The sequence below is a fragment of the Ochotona curzoniae genome, unplaced genomic scaffold (genome assembly GCF_017591425.1).
Source record: "Ochotona curzoniae isolate NIBS_2020 unplaced genomic scaffold, NIBS_Ocur_1.0 scaffold_1852, whole genome shotgun sequence".
NCBI lineage: Eukaryota > Metazoa > Chordata > Mammalia > Lagomorpha > Ochotonidae > Ochotona > Ochotona curzoniae.
The window spans coordinates 7,997,074-8,024,274 of record NW_024467087.1 but is presented as its reverse complement, the minus strand read 5'-3'; the positions used below and the strand labels follow the sequence as shown (position 1 = coordinate 8,024,274).

The window sequence follows — 27,201 nt, the reverse complement described above, 5'->3', positions numbered from 1 at the left end:
CTCAGCACTGTCATGGCAGACGCAGCGGGGCTCGTCGTCATCTGTCTTTGTGGATATCTACTCAGTGCTGAATGTACAGGTTTGTTTCCTTTTACAAATACCTTGAGTATGTTTGCATTTTAGATACAGATATGTCTGATAATACCTTTCTCTTTAAATAACGATAACGTGATTTGACAATATTTGAGATCTTAGCAGCCAGCATGAGCGTTGGTAAGTACTGACAACTTTAGACCTGTGGTTCTTCTTCATTATTCAAACTAAAAAGATTTACAATGCTTATAGTTCATTTCACTTAATGGACACTGTTAAACTTATGATTTGCCAATATAATTCCTCTTAGAATACATTCATCTTACTGATCCGATAGTTACAAGTGAGAGAAGGTTTTAACAACAACCAAAAAGCAGAATACAGAGAAAAATAACTTTTGAATTTTTTGAAGTCACCACTTGAATAAAAACATTAAAAATATATGTACAGAAACATGGCATGTTTCAAAATTTAACAACGTTTAATGAGACACATCTCTTTTCTTGAAAATTATATGCTAAGTTTGGTTAACACATGAATGCTAAGCCTTCATTAGTAAGTTAATCACCAAAGCATTTTGTCAATTGGGAAGAAATCCTTTGGTCTCTAATTCCAAATGCCTCTGAGTTAATATCAGGGGCTCAATACTTGGCTGACCTCCCTACACAAGAAAAAGTAAGTTCAGAACTAGCATAAAACGTCAAAAGGAAGTTAAGGCTACTTATATTACTTTGCTTTTTCCAGAACTACAATGACTTTATACTCTGCCCAGAGGAGGGCACACAGAAATAACTTCTCCCATTTGGGCAAACAGCACATTCTCACAGGAAGCATTTATCACGCTTATTGTCAACCTACTAGAGTCAAATCCAGTAGGTGACTCTGTCAGGATCAGGGGTGCCAACCCCAAGCATCACCAGAAAGCAGACTGTCCCTGTGATCCCCCTCCAGACATGATGTCAGCTAGGGAATCAGCCTGAAAGGTTGAACTAATGATGCAATAATGCAAAGGTTAAATTGAACCAGCAAAATAGGTAGAATTAAGGAATAAAGAAAATTTGTTGGAAAAGTTACCAAATAGGATGTAAGGTCAAATCACTAGACGTGTCTCACTGAAGGGATATCTGAGAAGACAAAGGCTCCTTTAAGATAACAGTGGGGTAATGGAGGTTGTGACACAGCTATTGTCCCCATGAAGAGCCAGGATGTTGGAACAAGGATAGAAGAAACAAAGGAAGAGGGGCTAGGATTTCAGTCAAGGGAATAATTGCTAGATTAAAACCTGAAGGAAGGTTAAATATATGACTCTCAGACATACTAGGGAGAAAAGCAATATGATTCTGGAGCCAAGTAGTCAGAGATAGTATTTGAGAGGGTTACTGAGGGCTCTTCCTAAGGATGCACATTTCTCTTCCACTGCTAAGCTGTCATCGGATTCTACAAAGTGATGGTGCATTTCTATGGCCACTGTCCTTCAATCTTGTAACATCACCCAGGGGTGACTTAGGAGCCAGAAGCTACACCGTAGCTACACAGAAAACAGGAATATTCAAATGATAAAGAAGTAGAACTTATACAACTTAATAACCATCTGAATATGGAAGAGAAACATTTTTAGAGAAAGTATATAGACTATATGTTATGCATCTCAAATTTGATATGATTACAGAACATTGCATGGTCCCTAAGACCCTGGGCACTGTAGTCTCAATGCAAAAGTCTAAATCCTAGCTGTAGGTCCAGGAGTTTACAGCAGAATAGGTTAAGTCACTCCGTGGGATGCCTATATCCCATATCAAAGTACCAGTTCTAGACCCAGCTGCTTTACTCCCAATCCAGCTTCTGGCTAATACCTCTTCGGGGTGGAGGGAGGAGGCAGTGAAAGATGGGCCAAGCATACAGGTTCCTGCCCTCACACTGGAAACTCAGATGTTATTCCTCGCTCCTGTCTTTGGCCTGGCTTAGCCCTGGCTGTTGCATAGATTTTAGGAATTAGCTAGTATATAATAGATCTCAGTAATTCTGTCACTATACTTTTCAATTACATTGATTAGTTTAAAAATAGATCTTGACTCTGATGTTTATTGTGTTATCTTGGGCAACATATTTAACCCGTATGAACCTCAGCTCTCCTCCTTTACCAACAGGGATGATAGTACCTATCTCGTGGAACTATTGCAAGGATGAAATGAAACAACAGATTCAAAGTACTAAGTATAACAGATAGCAGAAATAGTACATAAATATGAGCTACCACTGGCTATATTATGCTGTGCAGTTAGGGAGCCAGAAAGATCTGGGATTCAAAAGATAAATCTGACTAGAGATGGAAACTTGGAACCCTGTATGATATAAAGAGCAGTTATATCCATGTATGTTTGAGTACACAGGGAGTGAGCATGGGTATTGTGGAACCTTGTGCACTGCTTAGTAGTCATGGCTGAATACTCAATATTTAGTTAAAAAGTTCTGGGGCAGGCTAAGGTACATCAACCAAAGCCTGTAGGGCATAAATATATTTACACACCATTAAGGCAAGGGCTCCTTAACGGTGTGCCCTAGATGCCTTGTTTACCACACCTTAGTCTGGACTCCAGCACAGATACAGAGAATGAAAGTGAAAGGGCTAAGGCTGGATCCTTGGAGAACCATGACCACATAAGGGCTAGCCAGAGAAATCAATCTATTTAAGAGGTCAGATGAGAAACGCTTTGGCGGAGACAACGGCAATACAACACAGTGGATTAAACCACCACCTGCTGCACTAGCATATCACATTGGAATGCCAATTCAAGCCCTGGCTAAACCACCAGCTTCCTGTCAGTGCCCCCTGGGAAAGCAATGGGACATGCATTCCCAAGTGCCTGGGCTGCTGCCACCCTTGAGAGAGATTAGGATGAAGTCCTAGGCTTAGGGTTTCGGCCTAGCCCACTACCGACAGAAGTCTTGTCCTGGAAGTGAATCAGCAGATGGAAATTTGTTGGGTTTTGTTTTGTTTTGTTGGGTTTTTGGTTTTTGTCTCTCCCTCTCGTTTCTCTCTTAGTTTCACATTTGCTCTCAGTTTGCCTTTCAAATAAACAAATGCTTTAGAGCAGTCAGGAAATGATTAACTCAAAATTATACTTTGAGAGATCATTGCTGATTGTGACACCAGTAATTATATGGATGGTGGTAAGAAAGAAAAGGAGCTACACAAAAGTGCATTAAAGAGCTAAAGAGAATTGAGGAAAATGAAGGAAGAAGGGCTAGCATGAGAGGACCAGGGAGAGAGAAATAACCAGTGTATGTCAAGCCTACCATTTATCTCGCTGATCCTGTCAACCACACTGTGAGGCAGATATTATTATCACAAAATCCATTTTACACTAGACAAAGATAAGGTTTAGAGATGATGTGACAAGTCAAAGTTCACATAGTCACTAGTAGGTCAGTATGTCATTGAAGCCCAGATCTGTCTGTTCAGATTCGAAACCCTGTTTTTCACAAAATCACACTGTCAATGGATACAGAGAAGGCTGCTACATCGGAGTACCTAAAGTCAGGCCAATAATCTGCCAAGAAGAGATGTGGGTCTGGAAGGGTGGGGGGTGTCAATATCTAATTTTCCCCTGTGGTGATCAGCTGCCACAGGAGAGCAGTAAGCAGGCATATGGCTGTCCTGATGTAGGGTTTGGGATTGCAGCGACGGGACAACTATTGCCAAGAGGCCATGGGAATTGAGAAATTGGCAAGTGAAGATAGAAAAGCAAAAGTCTAAGCTAAAGGCAGAAAATAAAATCAAGCCCAAAGGGGATGTGTAGAGCTAGAGATAACAAGGATGTCGAGGGACTCAAATTCTCCATAACATAAACAGTTCCAATGAAAATAAGGGAATAAAGTTCAATTTGCTTATTTCTGGGATTTTTTAAAATTTTGAATTAAAGAGAATATAGTCCCAAATATCTCAGAAAGTTTATTGTGTAAGCACTTGGTCCTGCTAAGACTGTATCAGATAGATTTCTGCCTCCTAAAGACCAACTCAAATTCTTGAGTACCTCTTGCCAATTATATGTATTTGATCCTCTGTGGATTGAAAAATTAGAAAAAAAAATCTTCCTCTACTGGACATGTACCAATAATTTATCTTGTTACTACTTCCCAAATAATACAACATAAAAGCTATTTATGTAACGTTTACATTGTAGTAGGTGTTAAAAGTAAACTAGAAGTTATCTAAAGTAGAAGGGAGGTATATAAGGGACATGAGAATCCATGGGTTTATCTTTACGGGGGTTCTGAAATGCCATATGGATATTGAATATATATTCCCAAACGCATACGCATGTATGTATAGTGACAGGAAAATAGGCAGGGAAGAAAGAAAGAACATTTGATTAGAGACCTCAAGTCTCTAGAGTTCAAGAATTTACCTACACACAAGGCAGTCTTGGTAAAAATAAATCCTGGCCTGAATCCCAGACAATGCTTACATCACAGGACTTCCTGTAACGCATGCCAACTGAAGGTGCTTCGTATCTCAAAGCCACATAATAATGCAGTGGTTTTTCAGTAAAAATCTAATGAGAGAGATAGTGAGGTCACACTTGCAGCTAGACCACAATCAGGTTTCTGTTTCTCAGGAGACATTTGTTGCAAAATCATTTGGGCAACTGCATTCTGAAACCCAGCCTGGTGAGGGTGATGGATCACCTTGCAAGGATCTGCAACGAGCTATTTTCAAGTGATGACAAAGTGTGAAGTTAACTGCTTATTTGAGAACTTTCTTTTACATCCAAAATAAATTCAAATACAATGAAAAAACCTGACATTTTATTACTGGAACTCCCCTGAAAGAAAAGTTGAATTTTAATTCCTAAATATCATGTGTATATAGTGCTGTGAATATCACAGATTTTTTGGCTCTGTGCCCCAAAGAGAAATTGGCTTTGGGATAAGTTGAATTAAAGACAAAGCCTTTCTTACAAATGTATTTAATTTTCCTGATGCTTTCTTTTCTCCAAAGCCAAAGAATACTTTTTTTTTTTTAATTTCAGTTTTTCTTGATCATGAAAATGCCACCAAAATTTTGAATCGGCCAAAGAGGTACAACTCTGGTAAACTGGAAGAGTTTATTCAAGGAAACCTTGAGAGAGAATGCAGAGAAGAAAAGTGTAGCTTTGAAGAAGCTCGAGAAATTTTTGAAAACACTGAAAAAGCTGTGAGTATTTCCACATTATAAATTTCTGATGCAAAAAAAAAATTAAAAACCTAAAAGAAATTCCTTGTTGGATTTTTAAAAGAATTAATATCAAAACACTTTAAATCCTGCCATTAACCTATCCTCTTTTTGTCTTTACAGACTGAATTTTGGAAGCAGTACGTTGGTAAGCAGTTTATTTTATCCTCTGGCTGCTACATGAAACATTCAAAAATTCTTTTTTCTCTGTATTAATAGATAATATGTTAACTGCTGTCAAAATGACTCAAACTTCAGCTCAGCCCTATAACAGGACAAGTTTGAAAGGTAGCAGCTGGCAGCTCAGTTTACTACTCCCTAGAGCTTCACAAAGAACATTGTTCCACCCTAGGAAGCTGGAAGGAAAACTGCAATGATTGCAATCTTGGGACAAAATGACACTTCTGAATCCCTGGTCGATGGGGAATGCTGATGGCCTCAGAGGTTTCTTCCTTAAAAGTCCTCCTCAGTGTGATGGCCTAAAAGGCCGCGATCACCTGTTCCTCCTTCCTGCTGCCTCGCCTTTCTTCCGCCGCTCTGCTTACACATTGGGCGTGAGGCCGCCCACCTGTCCTGTGTTTGGTCCTGGCAAGCTCCAGGAGCGCTTCCACGTTAAGAGACCCTCTGTTCCTTTAAGCTATTTCCAGGTTTCCCTAGGCTAGCTTCCATACCTTCTTCATTTCTTTTTTACCAAAATGACACCCCATTGTCAACAAGACCTACCTTGAGCATCTATTAATATCTCAACCTGACCCCTAGTGGCCCTACCACTCCATACTCTATATTTATTGTGCTCTTAACAATATAGCTTGTGCAAGCCTTACCAAAAGGAGTGGGACCAGAAGCACTTGAAATTTTTTTTTCAAATTTTAGAGTACTTGCATAAACTTAATGAGTAACCTCAGAAATAGAACCCTAGTCAGAATATGAAAGTCTTTTCTGTTTCAAGTATACATGGTGTTTTCTAAAGATTTATTTATTTTTATTGGAAAGTCAGATTTACAGACAGAAGGGGAGACAGAAAGATCTCCTGTCCATTGATTAACTCTTCAAGCGGCTGTAACAGCCAGAGCTGAGCCGATCCGAAGCCTGAGCTTCTTCCCGGGTCTCCCACCGGGTACAGGGTCCCAAAGCTTTGGGCCGTCCTTGACTGCTTTCCCAGGCTACAGGCAGGGAGCTGGATGGGAAGCAGGGCTGCTGAGATTAGAACCAGTGCCCATATGGGATCCCAGCAGGTACCAGGTGCTCAAGTATATATCTTATACACACAGCTTGCAGGCACCTTTTAAACTTATCTTTCACATTTTTGCCCATAAATATTTCACAGTAGGAAATGTTCTATTTGTGATATTATTTCAACACTAAATTTTTCAGATTTTGAAACATTTGAGAATTCAGATTTTCAGATTAGAAGTCTTCCCACCATCTAATACATTATACCATTTTCTTATGCTATTTCTTATTTTCCCAATGCAGTAGAATTCAAGCTTCATGTCAGCAGGAACGTTCAATCATTTTAATTATGTACTCCTAGCAAGTAGAACAGTGCTAGTTCTCTGGAACAGAGTCTCTCGGGTAGTATTTGTGCCATGAACTGACCAAAAGGAAGAAAAACCAACGCTTTAGTGACAACAAATTTTACATTTGACTAAGAATCCTGAAGTAGGATTTTGAAGCAGAGTAAAATGTGTAGGCTACTTACCCATATCATCGACATGACTAGAAGAAACAAATTGACCTGCACGTCAAATTTACTGGGTCGCATCAATTTGAGATCCAGTTCCAGTCTCCATGGTTCCCGCTCTGTATACACTATCGGATGTTCTCAGAACTCATTGTTCTCCCACTTTTGCTTTTATGGCATGAGAAAAAAAGCAGTCTTGTTTGTCACGCTGCTTATCTACCTTTCCTTATCCTTAACGAGTGCTATCATGTCCATTTCTGCTGAGCTACAAGCCCCCCACAGTGCAAGCCTTTTTAGTCTCTACTCTTCCTAAATTTAACACTTTGAATCTCTTGAATTATTTTGAAAAGAAAATCAATGTGCAACTTTGCCAAGAAAATCCTAGTTATATCTAAATATCCATGATCCCTTGATTGCAGAGCCCTTGTCCTGCAGCCACCGCAACAGGATTTTTAGTTGGGTTCCTGCCTTCTGATCACAGAAGTGCACCATTTGCTCTATCTCCAGTATAGATATCTGGGAAGCATCAAAAATAGTAATAATAATAAGTAAAGCATCAGAAAAGAAGAAGCAAAAATGAACTCCATGGCTCTTTACACTTACAGTAGGGATTCCTAACTACTACAAAAGAAGCCTATGTGTGTGCTCAGGCTCCTGACAATTGTCCCATTCTCTATTATCAACTCACCATATAAGGAGCTTGGTTAAAGAACTATGGCCCAAGCACATTAACTAACATCTATTAGGCATTTTACAGAACACCAACAGGAGTAAGCCTTATACTACCCTTATGAGGAAAGTATTATTAACTGCACTTTACAGGGAAGGAAACTGAGGACCTGGGAGGTTAGGAGACTTATCACCCAGTTAGGGAGTCATAAAGCTCAAAAGAGAATCCAATTTCTAATGCGCAGCTCCTTGCTTTCACTATTATGTCCCATGGCCTTCAAATCTAACTGCAGTCATTCATTTAACAGGAATCTCTCATTTGGCAAGGTCTTGTCTCTTCTTGTCTTTGACCCTTACTGTTTACAGTTTTGCCTCAACCCAAAGTACACACAGACAGAACCCAGAGGACTAACCGAGGGATAAAATGACACTCATTTTAAGAATATGTCAGAGCAAATGAGCTTCTGTGTAGCTGGCTGGGAGCCCAGACCCTTGCAATGAAACATCCTAAATAATTCACATTTGTTAGTCTATAATAAAAAGTACAAATGTAGTTCATTTTTACACTAGTTCTGAGCATCAATAATAATAAACCAAAGATAATGTATTTTGATTTCATAGAGTTGGAACAAACTGAAGGACCCGTGCAGAAGCACATCAGATCAAGGGGCAGAGGAGATAAAGTCTAATTTTTACAGCAAGCAGGTTTTTCTAGACAAAAGGATATTAGTCCCTTGGTCAATGAAATCTGGGCATCTATTTATGACAGAGAGGGGAGAAACAAGCAGGGATCTGCATACCAGTCGTCACGCAAGTTTGCTCTAAAGTATAACTGAAATTAAACATTCAGCATTTCCCCGCATCCTTGGACTCTCACTGTCATCTTTATATTTTACTGTTTTGTTTTTATATATTCTTACTGATCTGTCTCCCATTTCCCCCTCAGGGATATTTTCCTCATCCCAAACTCAAGAATCTTCCCTCTTCTATTCACCCTTTCCTGTTGGAGCCTCCTTAGAAGTATGGATTGAGGCAGGATATTAAGAAACTAAAGATCCCTTCCCATCCTGACCGTTCTCTTGCCCTATTTATTCCTCATTTTCTTTTGAATAGTGTCTTGAAATAATCTCCAGAACTCTGGAAATGTAGGAATGCAGAAGAACAAAATGGAAATATGGCCTATTGCCACATAAATAAAACATATTACACAATCTTTTAGAATTATTTAGAATATATTGAACATTATTTCTCACCTTAGCTAAACTATTTGGATTCTAGTGAGTAGACAGATTATCTCTAAAGAGTAACTGAGCCTTCCTGCACCTTTTCTATTGCCTTGAATTATCCCTACATGGCATACTTAAAACTTAAATGGCAATACAAGGAAATGGATACATGTGTGCCATGCTCAAGCCACCTTGAGAAAATGCACAATATTACCATCCAGTTTGCAAACCTGTGACAGAGTAGATCTTCAATGACATAGAGATGACATATGATACTTGAAGTGATTCATTTTGATTTAGAATTAACTCTGCCATCATTCTATAAAGAAGGATCAAAAATCCTTGTCACCTTGTACTGTTGTAGAGCCTTTCTGCATAAAGATATTTTCTCTCTTCCTTTGGATTTAATAAACTATGCACATGTCTCCCTCGGGGCAAGTTTCTAGAACTGTGCTAGCCTGAGAACACATGCTTGGCTGACTTTCAGAAACCTGGGAAGACAGTACCATCATTTGCATCTGGCTTCTAGGCCAATAGGCTTACTCTGACCTGGGAATGGGACTCAAATCCTGATAAATCTAAGCACGGGAAAGTGGGTAATCAGAAAAATGTATCTGTTAACTTAATTTCTTAACTTATCTTAAAGATGGAAACCAGTGTGAGTCCAATCCATGTTTAAATGGTGGCAATTGCAAGGATGGCATTAACGCCTATGAATGTTGGTGTCAATTTGGATTTGAAGGGAAGAACTGTGAATTAGGTAAGTGATTATTCTTTAATTAATTATGGTTCAGAGTTTCCCTTTAAAGCCAGATAAAACCAAAAATGCAATAGTTATCAAAAGTTTCTCTTCAAAACATATTTTCAAAGCTTATAAATATTTGCTTCATCTGCTGTCACAGCTTTTACCATATCAGTTCAAGAAATCATTAAGAATTAGAACAATGTTTGGCAACTAATATTAAGTGGTAATCTTGTTCCAATTACTTTACTTATTATCCCCATGTAGGCAGTTGAGAAAACTGCAACTTCAACAATTCAAACTCAGAAACACATAAATAGCTTAATCAAGACTCCAACTCCAATTTGATAAAGAATCATGCTTACAACTTATAATACAAAACTGAGTTCATAAAATTGTTTGAATTCATGGCTAATTTGCTTTCAATCTAGGCAGTAGAAGTCAATTTAGCATAGAACTGGACTATGACAGGTCAATTAGCCCACATAACAAACTTCTCCACACATGTTTCACATGTTAAGCTTGTTGACAAAAATCAGGGCTTCTTGAACTTGACTACATTTGTTACATCAGAAGGTTACAGCAGCAACTCTAATATCACTGTGTACCATTGCATAACCTAAAATATTTTTCTGAAGTTTTAGTAATTAGAGCAGTAAATCCAAACTTAATTATTATCTTCAGATATGACATTGCTAATATTGTGGCTCTAAGCAATACACAAAACTGATGAAGATTCTCCTTTTACTTTCAAATTCAAGAAAGATAAAGACTCAATTCTAGGAAAAGAATTTAATACTACAGGCTACATGACTAGCAACAGAGAGTGGAACATTAGCAGGACACTATTGAGGCATTATAGCTATGCATCTGACAGAAGAAAAAAAGTCATAAAAAGCTGCACTTGTCATATTGAGAAAGAAAATTCACCTGTGACATTGTTGAGAAATCCTTTCAGTACTGAAGAACATTTGAGATTTAAAACATCTCAGATGATACAGAAAAAGAGAGAAACGGAGACAGGATAAAAACACTTAAAAAGATAAACAACAGTAAGTGCAGGTGCACGAACTAATGCACACCTGACTCACACTCCCAATTCCCTCATGCTTGCCAGTGTGGGGACAAAACAATGCCTGGCTCACCTTTCCTGTGGGTGTGTTAATTGGCTCAACATCTCTGAAGTGCTACTTTCAGCTGAAAGGTTATAATTTCAAATTCAGATTTGCCTAGATAAATTTGATCCACCTATTATAGAAACCTACAGAAATCTTGGGAGTAGTTAGTCATTATCAGCTTAAATAATACAGCTATTAGAACTGAGGGCATGTACAACAAAACTAATCTCAGTTAAGACTGAAGGGGACATTGCAATAAAGTGTAATTCGATAAATTTGAAAGGAAGAAGAGAATAACCCTGAGGAATGTAAATATAAATACAAATTTTCTCTAATAGGGTTTACTCCATTTGTAAGATGATGATCAATAGAGCAAAAATGCTAAACATACAAGTGGTACCACCTCAATCACATCAAGTCCATATTCTTCAGTCTGTCCAGAGCTCTACAGCTGAGCTGCAGCCACCGCACACCTGGTCTCTGGGAGCTACTGATCTCACCTGGCCAATCTGATCATGCTTTAGACAAATCTTGTCAGTTCAGTTATTTGAGAAACAAAATAGGATTTCGTCAAAAAAGTTCTTTAGATACTATAAAAAAGCAACAGCAAAAGCATATACAACTCCCATTTAAGCTTGATACTTCAAACCGAATTTAAAACTAATCTCAAAAGCTATTAGACAAATACAGAGTATCTGGGCCCCAGTGCTCTTGCTTAAAAAGCAAACTCTAGTTTATAAAGGAAAGATGTCCTTTGTTAAGACTGATTTGTTCTCTTTTTCTCTTGTCAGGAAAGAGGGACCCAAACAGGGCATGCCTTCTAGTTAGAAGCATAGAAATTGGCTATTGGGTCATTTCTGGTAGACCAAAGAACTCGGTATGTCTTTATCCGCATAGCAAATTGAACTCATTTTCATGTAAATCAAGATTCGTAAAATGCAATCATTCCCATCCCTTCTAAAAAGTACAGAGGAATTTCCAATTATAAGACAGTATGGGGGTGGGGGAGCAAATTACAAGCATATATAGATTTTTTGTTACTTCTTACAGCATGTCACAGAAATTGCTATCATATTTACTGTGTATTTCATTGGAGAGTAAAAAAAAAATGTTGAGTTTAGCTATTTAGCAACCTATTGTGTGATAAAACTGAAAACCTTTTGTTGAATAGATATGAAACACCTTTTTTCAAGCTTCAGTTGGCACATCAGTGGATACATCCAGGAAGATTAAGGTAGAGCAAAATAAAACAGAGCACATGATATTTTTAAAGGAGGTATGAAGGGAATTAGAAATAGTGTATGCTAAGATGGAAGAAGAACAAATGCTTTCAGATGACCTTCAACGGGTATTCTTGACACTGAGGCAAACCTCAGTACCAGAGAAAACCCATAGACTGTAACACAGTGCCTGGCATTTAAATGCTTAATCATTGAGGAAGGAGTCCCATTCCTACTATTCCTGAAACCCTGCCCTACTGAACTCTCCCATCAAATTCCTCCTACTCATTCTGCTTCTAGAATCTTGAGCCTTTTGCCTGAGGGCAAGACTGGTAACTAACCAGAAATACTCCCACCACGTGTAGAAAGAAAGCAAGCCAGAGAGCAACAGCTCAGCAAAGCACTGGGCCGTAAGGCGTGATGGCTAATGAGAAAAACAGTAAGAGAACTCGTCTTGTTGCTATACACCCCAAACTGGTTGGAGACATTGTTGTAGAACTCTCAAACTGGATCTGCTCACCCAACACGCAGAAAGCCAATCACTAACACTGGAGTGATGAAAAAAAGTAGGCATTCATTGCAAAGGCCAGAGCAAGGAGCTGGGCAGCTTTGGACTCCCCAAGGAGCTAGGGGTGAAGGTTCTTAGAGACGATTAGGGCTGAGAGGTGTGTGCATGCAGTGTTCTTGATCAATCGGCAATGCTGTGATCTTTAGGGAATTTACGATGGTCTGGTAAGCTCCAACACACGCAGGGATTGGGGGCTAATTGAATGTAGTTACAAGATTTCCTTCCAGACAACATTTGCCATTAATGTTCTCATCTATTGAAAAGCAAATGACTTCTGGAGTCCTGTGATTACAAGTCTCTAAGACCAGCTGGATCACTCCCTTAAGTCAGTGAATTCTTTTTGATAAAACTCAGGCAAGGACACCTTGTGCTTAGGGAGACAGACAAGGACACCTGGAGCTGTGGGAAAGGGCATGGGGCTGGGCCATATTTTTACATTATAGAGGTCCAGCTTGAGTTTTTTTAACCATGGGATCAGAATTGAAAAACCACATTGAGGGCCTGGCACAAAAGCCTAGCAGCTAAAGTCCTTACCTTGACTGCGCCAGGATCCCATATGGGCGCTGGTTCTAATCCAGCAGCCCCGCTTCCCATCCAGCTCCCTGCTTGTGGCATGGGAAAGCAGTCGAGGCCAGCCCAAGACCTCAAGACCCTGCACCCATGTGGGAGACCCAGAAGAGGCTCCGGACTCCTGTTTTCAAATAGGTTCAGCTCCAGCCACTGCAGCCACTTGGGGAGTGAATCAGCTGAGGGAAAAATCTTCCTCTCTATCTTTCCTCTTCTATGTGTGTGTAAATATATATATACAGATTTTTATATATCTGACTTTGCAATAAAACTAAAATGAAAATCTTAAAAAAAAAAAACCCCACATTGACTTTATTCGTTCCCTTGTGTATGTCAGGGACAAAAATAAGCAGTTAGCTACCACTTATTTGTGTGAACTTCTCACAAACTCCTATTGACTGAACACATTCTACAGCTGGCATTTGATTTTGCAAAACACTTCAGTATTTCTTTGTAGCAAATGAAAGAGAACTAGTAACATGAGTAGAGCCACAGGGATTTTGTAATGAATCAGTAAGGAGAATAAGTTCTAAAAATACAGCTCTTCTGAGATCCCGCATCTAGTGGATTGCAGCAGCAACGATTACAGGTCAGGATGGCAACAGTTGATTTACCTCATCTCCTGAAGTACCAATAAGGACTATAAGCTAACTTGTCACTCAAAAATTCATGGTATTCCATTATATATGATGACTCCATTAACCTGTGTTCCTGCAAGAAAAATGTGGCACGAGCTTATTTTTGATGGTGTGCAGTCCTTGGATAAAGGGTGATAGGAGAGTAAGGCAGTAGGAGAAAGAAGCAATAAGAGGATGGGTTGTCAAACCTCTTGTTCATAACAGTAACTGATTCCTGGAGCTCTTGCCATGTCTCCCAGAATCTGTGTGAACTGGCCTCATGGTATTCTACCTACAAATACCAGCTTGAAAATAAAATGTGTACAACCATCTCTCTCTTCTGTTATGCAAAGGTTCAGTCAATGGGACCTCACGTGCCCTACATTTTCCCAGATGAGCACGCGTGAGCGCCCAGAATCACATGGCATCTCCTGCTCAGCCATCGTCACAGCAGTCCAAAGGCAAGAGGTGAAAGAAGCCTAGTGTGGACAGGTCAAGGCAATTCAAGGTTGCACTTGAATGCAGTCCATTGAAATCCACATAGAGCTGATTATCACACAACTTAAAACAAGACACAAGTGAGGCAGAGGAACAAACGTGGTACATAGGAGATACCTAACATCTAGTCATTCTTTTTCATGTTTTAAGCGTAGTGACAACTGAGCATTTCTGTTGAAGGGTGCACTATAGTTGAGCATGCATTTAAAGGGGAAGGCATCTTGAATTCACTCTGTTCCTGTGCTGTTCTCCACACAGAAAGGGGTCCAAGTGCTCAACCTGTTTCTCTTAACTCAGCAGGTCTCAGCTAGTTCACCCAGAACTATGCTACTTCATATTAGTAAAGGAAAACACAGCAATTAGAAAAACATAAAATGGCAGGGATAAGCCAATCATGTCAGGAATCACAATTACTGTAGTTGGTGTTAAAATAGCATATTAGTGACATTTGGGTGGGGGTTAAAATTCTAATTGTGTATGTAGACAAAAGAGATACCTAATACGGCTCTCAAGCCCTGCTGAACCTGAGGGCATTTGGGAAATGAACCACTGAATGAGAGGTCTCTATCACTCTGTCAATCAAAAAAAAAAATAGAGTGCTTATAAATAACAAAGATGTGCAAGAACTCTACACAAAAGTTAGGAAACCTGATGGGAAACAGTTAAGGGAAACAACAAATGATTAGGCCATATTCATGTGTTCAGGGATACCATATAACAAAATTTCAGGTTTCTCTTAATGGATTTACTATAACACTAATCAAACTCCCTGGCAGAATCTTTTTAGGGAGGGGGCAAGATTGATAAGCTGATTCTTAAATGCATGTATATGAAAAAGCAAAGAGTCAAGGACAGTCAATGCAACATTTAAGGAAAAATAAATTTAGACGGCTTTTACTACCAAATGTTAAGATTTGTTATAGTTATATATTAATTATGATAGTATAGTATTGACACAAAGACAATTTGATCACTGGAACACAATGTGTGTACATGTATGGAAGCTGGATTTATGATACATTTATGTCATTGCACTAGAATAGGGAATGGTTGGATTTTTCAATATATAGTGATGTGTCAAAAAGATATCCATATAGAGAAAAATGCATCTGGCCCCCTACTTCACAGTATATGCCAGAAATCAGTTCCCAGTGGACTAAAGACCTTAATATAAAAACAATGAAGGTTTACATTTGTTATCATGAGAAAAGCAAAAATCTTTTAGACAACATAAATGCAATGAGATTTAATAAACTAGACTACATTTAAACCAAGAACTTCTCTTCAGCAAAAGACACATCACAGAGTAGAATTTACTCACAATACAAATATCTAATAACTGGAACTCTCATACACTAATGGTCTAATGGTGGCAATTTTAATTTGTACTGTTTCAGAAAATTACTTGGCAGTATCTACTAGACCCGAACATAAGTTAAGTAATTCCACTTGTAAGTGCAGTAAAGATTCATGCTTATTTTTACCAAAAATAAGTGTAAGAATGTTCATTACAGAATACATAAGAGCCAAAAATGGAAACATTTCAAATATCCATTAACAATAGACTAGATAAATGCTGTAACATTAAAGCAGTGGAATACTACACAGCAATGTAAATGAACTCTATCAAAAATATATGAATGGATCTCACAGACAAGAGGAGGAATGAAAGACAAGAAGAATACATATTGCAAGTTTCTATTCATATAAAGTTCACAAAACAGGTCACTGTGCTAGAGGTCCAGGCAATGTAATGGTAACTTTGAAATGAAGGAAAGGGAGAGTGATTGGAAAGAGGTATTAGGAGGTTCTGGGATGTTGACAATGTCTCACATACTGATTGTTTTAGCATTTAAATGGATAAATCTACTTTATGGAAACTTTAGTGCATACTTTCCTGAATATATGTTATAAATCAAAGGGGTTTTTTTTATTCTTGCTAATGATTCAGTGAAAGAGAAATATCCAAACATCTCATTTTACACAAATGAAATCTATTTTTTTACCATTATTTTTATGCCATGTTGAAAACTGGATTTTCCATATTTTTTTTTTCCAATTTTTGCTTCAGGCTTCCAAGTTTTTCACCATGACTGCCCCAAGAGTAGGTTTGACTCATTCATGAGCCAGTAATTCCATTTATACTTCAAAATGCACATTATTTGATGTCCTGTTTATTTTGCTTTCTTTTAGATTCCACATGTAGAATTATGAATGGCAGGTGCAAGCAGTTTTGTAACCGGAGTCCTGATAACAAGGTGCTTTGTTCCTGTACTGAAGGATACCGACTCGCAGAAAACCAGAAGTCTTGTGAACCAGCAGGTCCAAATTCAAATAAGTATTTTAAAGAAAATCTATATTTAGCCCTACAGCATTTTAAGTAGCCTACATAAATTTTATCCCTATTTGCGTCTGCTTCCACTTAAAATCAATGAAAAGATCAGTAGCCTGAATTGGATAAATGAATTTTCCAAATTGCATCATTGGTTCAAATATAAAATTTGCAATTATCTCTAGTAGACATTCTTATTTGAATAATTTTTTATTTCACATTGCAAAGCCATTGGCTTGTATGGTTTTTGTATATGCACTGATAATTCAGTAAATCAAACCAATATGGAAATGCAGTACTGTACCATTAAAGATATACAAATAGAAGAATGAGTGACAGATTACTAGCACAAGGATAGTGAATTTTAAGTATAATTCACTAAAAAGGACAAATTGGTTCCTCTGAGAAACTTATTTTCTACCCATGGGTCTCAAGCTAATTTTACACATTTGGTCACAGTGTTTCCAGCAAATAACTTAAGTTTGTCTAGTCTGGTTAAAACAACCCAAACAGTAGGAGGGAAAATAATGCTTTCCAATCATGTCAAGCATACCCCCATACTGACAGCAGATTTATGTAGTTGAAAGCCACACTTACATTGCTCTTTAAAGACAAAAGTAATAGAAATTGATTTAAAAGTTGGTTCTTTTAAAGATCGATGTATTTGATAAATGGACTTTTTTGAAACAAACTACGTATTTCTTTTGCATTTGTGAAGCTTGATATCTTATTAAACTGGCACCAATCCCCTGAAACTGAGTTTGATGCCTATCACAACAATGTACCGGGCAGAGGATATTAAAGAAAGGCCCAGAATCCAGGAGCATACATGATGCAACTAAAATGAAGAGTCTCAAATGTTACAGGTCCTGCCTACCTCTGCTCTTGACTTATTTTCACATGTCTTGCCCCAAAGCTAGTAGGAAAAGAAAAGTAGATGTATATACGTGTTTGTGTGTGTTTAACATGAAAGTCTAACTTCTAGTCTAGACAGCTGATATGGGAAGCGAACTTTTATAAGCCCCTTCTGTGTTGTAAGAGACAAACAGAATTGAAAACCATCTCCTATTATTGAGAGTGTTATTTGAATACAGCCTAGCTTTAACAGAATAAGTTGGCAAAACAAAATAAGCTTTTCTCTCTTCGCAATAATGGTCCCTTTTCTCTAGCCATTGTTGATCATGTACATTTATATGTAAGTATTTAGAACTAATTTCCTGCTTTGTCAGCCACATGCTGTCTTCATGATACTTTGCTGCAGCTGGTTGCTATAGAAATGCCTGTTATAAGGAACAGTGGCTAGAAGGAAAGTGAGAAATGAAAATGAAATGTGAGGTGACTTCAGCTACAAATTTCATTTTGGTTGTCTCCAGCATAGCAATACATGACTTCTTTTCTTTAGGAAATAAATGAGCCCAGTGGAATAAGATAGTCCAATCCCAGGGGAATGTGGCCATGATAATCATGAGTGATCTATTTAGTTAATATCTGACTGCCAGATAATTTAATTACAAACATCCACTCCCAAACAAATCCCTAAAACCCACCTTGCAACCTGGAAGACACCCTAAACCACAAAAGAGGCCCTAGTAATGATAAAGAGCCTAATTCTAAATCAAGTAATTGCAAATGTAGACTTCCATTCAGATATGACACTTTTAGTAAAGAAACTAAACAGAAAGTCAGCATACTCTATAAAAGTCTTACCAAATTTAATTCTGGAACACCTATTCTATTTCTGTGAAGATGAAGGATCCTTGAGCCAAATGTTCTTTTTTCAGCAGGGTTTGAAAATGAGCCACAAAAATAATACAAGCAACCTTCTACTTTGGGTCTGTGTTCACTGATTAGATTTTAAAAATATTTTTACATCCTTGCTTCTCAGAAGTGACAAAGATGAGCCACATTCTCAATTGTTGAAAGTCATGTTCTGTTTGCCAATAAGAAATTTTTATTTTTCTGTATTTCCAGTGCCATTTCCATGTGGAAGAGTTTCTGTTTCACATGCTTCTAAGAAGCTCACCCGCTCCGAAACATTTTTTAATAATGTGAACTATGAAAATTCTACTGAAGCTGACACTATCTGGGATAATTTCACTCAAGACACCCAATCATTTGACAATTACACTCGGGTTGTTGGAGGAGAAAATGCAAAACCAGGTCAATTCCCGTGGCAGGTACTCTCTGCTGGCAAGGGATGGGCCTGGTGGGTGACTGAGACTGGGATACTGTGTGATGCGATGAGACAAGTCCAGAGGCAAGTTGCAGCACTAAACAATACGAAAATGCCCCCACAAGTGAGCAGCTGGTGAAAGATAAGCACAGGAGAGATGCCATATGAGATCATGAAGAACCAGGCATCAAGGCAAAAGCAGGACTGCAGATAAGCAACTGGACAGAATTAGGAAGAGCTGGAAATGAGGTTCCAGGTGCTAGGGTTCTGGTACTGCCTCAGCTTTACTCCCTGGATAAACAGTTACGGTCAGCCCTAGGCTCACAGATTCGGAAGTATTTTCAAGGGAGACAGAGAAAGACTTGAAAAGAAAAGAGTCAGGAAACAATTTGACTCCAGGCACCAGGAAATGGGCTAAGAGGTTGGTCCACAATGTGCTACATTTTGTTTTTCCTTCTGTTTTTTAATCTTTCAGTAGCATGTATTTTTGTGACACAGCGTGATAATTCAACATTTGTGGCTGTGGTTCTGAGAAAGAGCATTAGCATCAGAATCACCTGAAAGTTGTCAGGAATGCAAAAACTCAGACTCTTCTCCCAAACTACTGAATCTGAGTGGCTGGGGGTGGAGCCCACCTATGGAGGGATTCTCTTGCAAGCTCCAGTTTGAAAAGCCCTGTTCCAAAGGAAACAATCGTGTGATGAAAGTCAGGCTCACCAAATATATTCATGGATTCATGGGAGCTAGTCTTCCAAGAATGGTTTACGGGTAACCTACAGGTACAGAATGACTTACATACATTTTTGATGTTACAACCAAGAGCACACTTCCAGCAAAATATATAATTAAGCCCTGATTAAAGCTCAAGTGATTCCATCTGTGAGACTAGACTCCCACTCGACATAAGCAACCAGGCTGGTTGTTAATTTTGAGCTATACTATCCAATAAAGTAGCTACTAGGCAGTTGTGGCCGTTGAAACTCAAATCAACTGTAATTAATATTAAAAATTCAATTGTTCAAGCACACATTCCATAGACATTAATATAGCATTTTCATCACTGAAGAAACTTCTAGTAAACAATGTTCATTTTTATGGCATCTTATTTTGGTAGTCATTTCAAGGATGCTTCACTACAAAATATTTTGTCTGCTGAGGTTTGAACTTCTGTCCTAAGAGACTCAATACTTTTACATCCTTTACAGACTTTGCAGTCATCAAATGGGTAACAAGGATTGCATAAATGTCCTCAAGATTAATAACACTGAAATTTTCTAAGGTCAGCTATGTATCCATCCAGGCTTCTTCAGAGTTCCTGTCATTTTCCAAGATAATGGATATAAGATAAATACCCGGGAATGGGGGTGCAGTGGAGGACTCAGACAGACATATGTAAAGAATGATATTAAAGAGTGGCAGAGCATCACAGTCAAAGCTTTGCATTTTCCTTTACCATTGCCATTGTGAAAAACGTAATGTACTGGCTCTTATAGCCAACACAGTACCCTGTTTGTCATTTTACACCCCTTACTCCCTGCTTGAGCACATATTCCCTGTGCTTCTTCCTTTGCCCACCATAACTCGCTATTTCACTTATCTACATCTTGGTATTTGTCACAATCCTTTGTAAGGCTGACATTTTGAATCAACCTTTCCTTGAGCAATTTCTCTTAGCTACAGCTACCCTAATTTTACTTTCATTCTCTTTGACAACTATGCATTTCATCCTACATAATCTTGTTATTTGTGTTCTCAGGTATTTTCACTCACTATGTGTCTAACTTCTGTAGGTAAGCTGGTTACAACAAAAAAAGCCTACTTTGTGACAATTACCTACCTTGGGTTTGTGGAACATGGAGCAGTTCTTAAAGTGGAAGTTCCAGGAGCTCCGGGGTGTATTGATAGCTGTGAAGAGGACTTCCCTTAAAAAAAAAAAAAAAAAAAACTGTTGTTGTTTTTATCCAGGGATACACTCCTAGTGTCCTTAGCACTGTCCACTTGTCATCCTAGAAACGAAATGGCAAATACACTTAAATGATTACAATCAAGGTTGAAACAAACCTGCTGTGGCCAAGGCATTCAGAACAACTAAGCAACAGCTGGAGTTTCCGTGGTCAATGTCGCATATTGGCCTTGAAGTATAAAACACTGTTCAGTCATGTCTGCCAGAAAGGGATATCTCCAAATGCTGAGGCTTCGTAAAAGCCTCTCTGTCCAGAACTGATTCTTTTATCTTTCAAATTGGTTGGAATAAGGGCTAAAGCCATCACTTGCATGAAGAAATCTCCCACAAAGGACAGAGTTCACTTTCATCTGGAGTAAGAAATAGTTTGAATGAACTGGAATTTTTTTTTCTCTTTTCAAAGAACAGGTTGATGTCAGCCGAATGCAAGACCCACATGGGAATGGGATAGGAGACTTTTCTTTATGGCCTAACTGAGGGGTCAAAAGTGCAAGCAAGGCAGATTACGGCTCTGGTTAAGAAAGCCTTTCCAATCACTAGCCTGGCCATTGGGCTGGGCGGTGTGGGTAGCAAATGCCAGCTGAAAATAGTTGGCAAATTGTTAACTGGGAAGAGCTGTTAACAGCAGTGGCCCTCTCCAAGAAGAGTCTCAGAGGATGTTGGTTCACCTGGGACATTGAGACCTTACAGAATCATGCTCACTGTCCACATAGTCGGGTGGCAGTTGTGCTGTTTTCTTACCTTATTTGAGGGGTTCCACCCCAGCTTGCTGTGCTATAGGCAAGAGCCAAGGGTCTAGTTGGCCTCACCCCAGTTCTAACGGAACCGTTCCAGAGAAGAATGAGTGAGCAAGACAAGGTAGACAGAGGAGGGAAGTAGAACAGAGGGAAAGGGGGAGGACAAGGGGAAGATGAAAGAGTGGAAGAAGCTAGAGGGTTAGTGCTCCTCCATGCAATCAGAATGCATAGTTCAGTGGTTTTGTTTCAGCTAGTTTTGTTTTAGAGACGATTTGTCTTTAGAAGAGTCGGAAACAAACAAGATTTGAATTTCAGAAGGCTATGAAGGGAAAAAATGAAAACTTTTCAACAGAAAGATCAAAGGGGGCAATAACAACACCTATATTACTAGGTCACTTTTATCAACAGCTCAAAAGGAGAGATTTGATGGAGCAACACGATCAATTGTCTTTCTAAAGCTATAATTTGGTTTTTGTCCCTTTACCATGATCCATGCACAGACTAGTCCCATGAATCCCCAGCTTCTGTGCTTTAGGTTAAGAGGCATCTAGCTCTGCATGACGAATATTTGGTCTTCCTATTTTCTCTCTGGTGATATTACATAAAGGTGTTAGGGTTGTAGGAATACCTTCAACTTGCTAAGGTAATCCTGTGTTATTCTTAGCTGAGATGATAAAATTCCAATTAGGAGGAATAAGAACATGAGATATGTAATTGCACTTGTTCCCCCCCACCACCAATCTAATTTAGCCAGAGTATTTGGACTGTTATCCTCCAAAATTGTTTGGCGATTATATATATTTCAATGACTAGTTAACCATTAAAACTAAGTGAGTTTCCTTTCTGCGCCCAGCAAAATGACACAGGGTTAAGGGTTAGAAGAACAACAGCTATGGGCATAATAAGCTATACATCGTGTAGAAAATGCTTTTGCTTTGTATATGAGAATGTGAACATATAAACAGAAAATGTGTTATTGCAAAGTTACAGTGCATACACAGAGAATAAGGGAAAGACCAGGCTGCATTTAAAGGTTGGGAAAAGAAAAACCAAGAAATAACTATTGCTTTGTGTTGGTTTTGTCAATGAAGAACATAATAACAGATATGTGAATGACTGTTTTGTAGATGCATGTAGGTATGATTTGTGTACATATATGTGTACATTTCAAAGAGAAGGACCAGGTTCCTGTTAGGTTGTGACTAAATATTTGGTGAGTTAGAGCTCAGCTGTCTTGCTCACATTTGCTTTCCCTTCCCCTCCATGATTCTTTGAAGTGATACCCTGCAAGGACTTGTCCTTGGCCAAGCAGATAGCTCATCCCTTCAGCAGCTGATATTCAGATGGCTGTGGTCTTGAGTTAGCCAAGCAAATATTCCCAAATCAAGTCATTTGTAATATCTTGAAATGCAAATATATTTTGAGTCTTTTTCTTGGCAAGATGTTTGCTAAAATTTCTAATACCAATCAGGGTTTGGCAGAGAATCATCTTTAGGCTTAAAAGAACACAACCATATTACTCTGCCATCCACAGGAAAACAGAAGCTCCAGGCAGCAAATTTTTGGCAGGAGTCAGATAAGCCTCATCAGTCTCTGAGCTTAAGGGCCATGAATACCATTTGGTTTGTCCTAACTAGCCATTAAACTGAGAGATGTAGAGTTACCCCCCTAAAACAGTTGGCAACAAGGCAAACGCAATCATTGCATTTGAATTCTTGAACCAATTACTTACACAGATGTGCTCCATTGTAACCATCACGGCTGATATAGGACTGTGCTGCCCAGATTTTGTTGATAATAAAAATTGACATCAGGGCCAGGCATGTGGTTTTGTGACACATGCCCTTGTGCACGACTTTGCACTGAGAAGGGTCTTGCATTAATATTTTGCATGTGTCTTCTAGACCTGAAGTCCCTGGACAAACCTGAGCCTAGCCTGGAGACTTGAAGCTCTGATCCATAGACTCACCATTCACCACGTCTTAGAGAGGTTTCTCAGCCTCCCTCTCCCCTACTCTCTAGTAACTTAGCCAGCTGTTTGTTCTTCCCCACACCTGCCACCCCTTAACTTGTAATGTGTAGACACACTATGCCTCCTGATTCAAGCACTCTGCTGTGCCCAGCAGAGGCCTGAGCACAGGTATAGTGAATGTTAAAGTCAGGTGCACATGCCCTGTGCTATTTTGGGAAGAGATATGGCCACATATCATCTCCAGAACAGGAATGTGCCACAACAGAGTGAACGTTGGATGATGAGTCTCTTACTCACCTGCATTCCAGGAACTGAGCTCATCCTTTGGGAATCAGTTCTCTACCTTAATTACTGCAGTAGGCAATGACAAGGGATGACTGACTCAGCTTTCCCTGTTGGGACCCAGCATCTTGTGGCTTCCAGGCAGGGAGCCTAAAGAGTGAGTGTGCTTAATATAGGATGCAGCTCCTGGGTATCTTGACAGCCTACACTCTCCTAGCAATAGCTCCATATCTTCGTAAACATGACATTAACTAAGAAAATGCTTTTGAACGATAGGCTGTGAGAGCAAACAGAAGTAAAGTACAAGTTTTTTTGTTGTTATTTTTCCTTTTGGGTTCTTTTGTTTTGTTTTGTATAATATCACTGGTAACACTTTTTTTCCTGAGCTTTAAGTGAGAGTTCCAGCATTTTCATGCATCAGTTCACAAAGTGCATAATCATCTCTGGAGAGAGAGAGAGAGAGAGAAAGAGATCTTCCATCCTTTGATTTGCTACCCAAATGGCTGCAACAGCCTGTACTGGACCAGGTCAAAGCCAGAAGCCTGGAACTCCAACCAGGTTTCCCTTGTAGGCGCAGGCCTCAGATACATACGCCATATTCTGCTACTTTTCCAGGTGCAATAGCAGGCAACTATATCAAAAGTGGAACAACCAGGATTCTGTCCATATGTGGGTTAATCCACTCTGCCACAGCATAGACCTGTGAAGTGATTATTTTTAAAACATAGCTTAGCCTTGGAAAATTCTATTCATAGGTATCAAACTTAATTAGGTGTCCCTTCTTTTGATTAGCTGAGTCTAGATAAGCCCTAAAGTCTGCATTCTATGAGCACCTTGAATGATTCTACAGCAATTGGCCCACACAGAACACTTGAAGAATTATTGGACTTCACAGCACAAATTGTGGATCCGGAAGACTTGGATTTGACTCCTAGCTTCACCACTCTCTAACTTAAGGAGAGATGATGTGAATCTCTATGTAAATGAATATAGTAATATCACTTTACCAAGATATACTGTTGAGTATTACAAACACATAAACTATCACAATTGTTGTAACTAATCAATGGATGTATAAAAAAAATGAAGAAGCTGTTCAAGTCTGAGCGGTGTTTAATGTGTGGAGGTGTTTGTTATATTCGGTAGGGGTATTTCCATGTTTTTAAAAGTTTTCTAAATGTAAAGCAACAGCCAGACATAGAGAGCCAGAGCGTAGAGAGATCAGCATGTTAGCGGAGTCAGCTTCATAGAGATCTATACTTTGGTGTCTTGGAAATGGTAGGCGTTCAGTACATTGAATTCTGGACAAAAGTAACTTTTGAAAAGACATGCCCTAGCCAACCATCTCCAGTGCAGCTCTCCTTCCCCCTCTGTTTATGAATGGGTTTCTGCCTGGGACTTATCCGTGTTTTAACAAAGGGGCATCAATTCACAGAAGAGCCAGTGTGCCTAAAGAGCATTTACCAAATGTTGAGTGTGCCCTCTAGTGTTCACACTTCTCAGCATTCTTCACGAAAAGACATGAAGGCCCTTGCTTTATGTTGCAACTGAAATTCTCATAATTGTTCTAGACATTGAGGTGGTGAATGTAGTCATTGCCCTCTGTGATTATGTAGTGAGCATACAGAGGAAACAGTGGAGTGGCTTCTAATCTAAGTGTTCTCGAGCTCAGCAGAGCACCCAAACACCTTGGTCCACTTTGCCCCCGTATGTTACATATCCAGTGAGGGGGTGAGTCAAATATAACTAAGAGAGAGTGGCAAGAGTGCACGAGTCCTACTTCCTCTTTGTTGCCTGCCTGGCTATAAGTACTCCTTTACAGAGGTTCAGGTCTCACTTCATCAGATTCCAGTTTGAAAAGAGCATGAAAAGACTCCTGAAAAAAATCAGTAGTTTTATTCTTTCTCCAATGGCCTATAGCAAAGAGCTCTCCTCGTGCAGGGAGAGGCAAATCACTGTGTTTCCTAATACATTTGCCATATCCCCATGAAGCAATTGTGCCATCAGCAAATCTGACTGTAAGGGCCCCAAATCACCCAAAGAAGTCATTCTTGAGATTTGCCTCAGTGACAGCTTCCCGTAGTTATCATTGTTCTTTCCAGACAGTCACAGGAAAGTGTTCTTGGATTGTGACCATGAAGTGCTAATTTATTGACAAATGCGACCACTTTGCAGAGAAACTATTTCTGTCAGCACCTAAATACCAACTTTTTGTCCCCCACTCCCCATATAAAGCTCAAGTATTTATTTTACTCTGCATCAAATACATCATGCAGTAAGATTCTTAATTTTGTTCCTACAGGTGCTTTTGAATGGTAAAATTGAGGCTTTCTGTGGAGGTTCTATTGTTAATGAAAAATGGATTGTAACTGCAGCCCACTGTGTCGAGCCGGGTGATAATATTACAGTTGTTGCAGGTAAAGAAACAAAAAGGGTAGCCATCTGCAGCACCACTGGATCTTCTACATAATTGATGTATCACACTTTACTGAGGCTTAATAAGACCACTGCTAAATAAGTTGGGCTAATGGTAGAGGGGTCGTAATTTCATAACTCAACTTGTTCCATCCCCCCACAGTTCTTTTGGAATACCTGCATTAGCACTCATGTCAGTAGGGTGAAATTATTTGTTGATATATCTGTTTCCCCAACCAGGCTGAACCTTCTCAAAAGCCGTTGTCATGTCCCTCAAGTCCTCAGCCAACATTTGAGTTAATGACCAAACAAATTAGTGTTCAGAAAGGAGTCAGGGCACTTGAAATTGGGAAAGTCTGGAATAACTTATGGCAAGTGCTGTCATTAGCTCCAAGGTAATACTTGTAACAGCATGCTTAAAGACAACTGTCTTCATGGTAGTTCTAAGTGGTTCTTTGGTCTGAAAAGGGAAACTTGTTGCACTTCATCAGTTCAACACAGTGTGACATTGAGTCCTTCAACATTTGACCGCCAGTTAGGTTGGGGATGCCAAGAAGCTATTTGGAAAATCGGTTGCATTAAATGAACGATTGTGATTGAAAATGCAATTTGTCTTTGACAGGTGAATATAACATTCAGGAGACTGAGAATACAGAGCAAACACGAAATGTGATTCGAATTATTCCTCACCACAACTACAATGCATCTGTTAATAAATACAACCACGATATTGCTCTTCTGGAACTGGATAAACCTTTAACGCTAAACAGCTATGTAACACCTATTTGCATTGCCAACAGAGAATACACAAACACCTTCCTCAAGTTTGGATCTAACTATGTGAGTGGCTGGGGCCGAGTCTTCCACAGAGGGAGACCAGCTACAATTCTTCAGTATCTTAGAGTTCCGCTTGTCGACCGAGCCACATGCCTTCGCTCCACAAAATTTACCATCTATAATAACATGTTCTGTGCTGGTTATCATGAGGGAGGTAGAGATTCGTGTCAAGGAGATAGTGGGGGCCCCCATGTGTCAGAAGTGGAAGGGACCAGTTTCTTAACTGGAATAATTAGCTGGGGTGAAGAGTGTGCAATGAAAGGCAAATATGGTATATATACCAAGGTATCCCGGTATGTCAACTGGATTAAGGAAAAAACAAGGCTCACTTAA

At 39.2% G+C, this 27,201-nt stretch overlaps 1 protein-coding gene across 1 annotated transcript; it reads left to right on the top strand.

Moving 5' to 3' along the window:
- F9 (coagulation factor IX) lies at nt 1–27,201 on the top strand. The gene is made up of 8 exons (XM_040999752.1): nt 1–79; nt 5,067–5,230; nt 5,372–5,396; nt 9,474–9,587; nt 16,351–16,479; nt 18,461–18,666; nt 25,919–26,033; nt 26,654–27,201. The coding sequence occupies exons 1-8, from the start codon at nt 13–15 to the stop codon at nt 27,199–27,201; spliced, it is 1,368 nt and encodes a 455-aa protein (XP_040855686.1). The 5' UTR covers nt 1–12.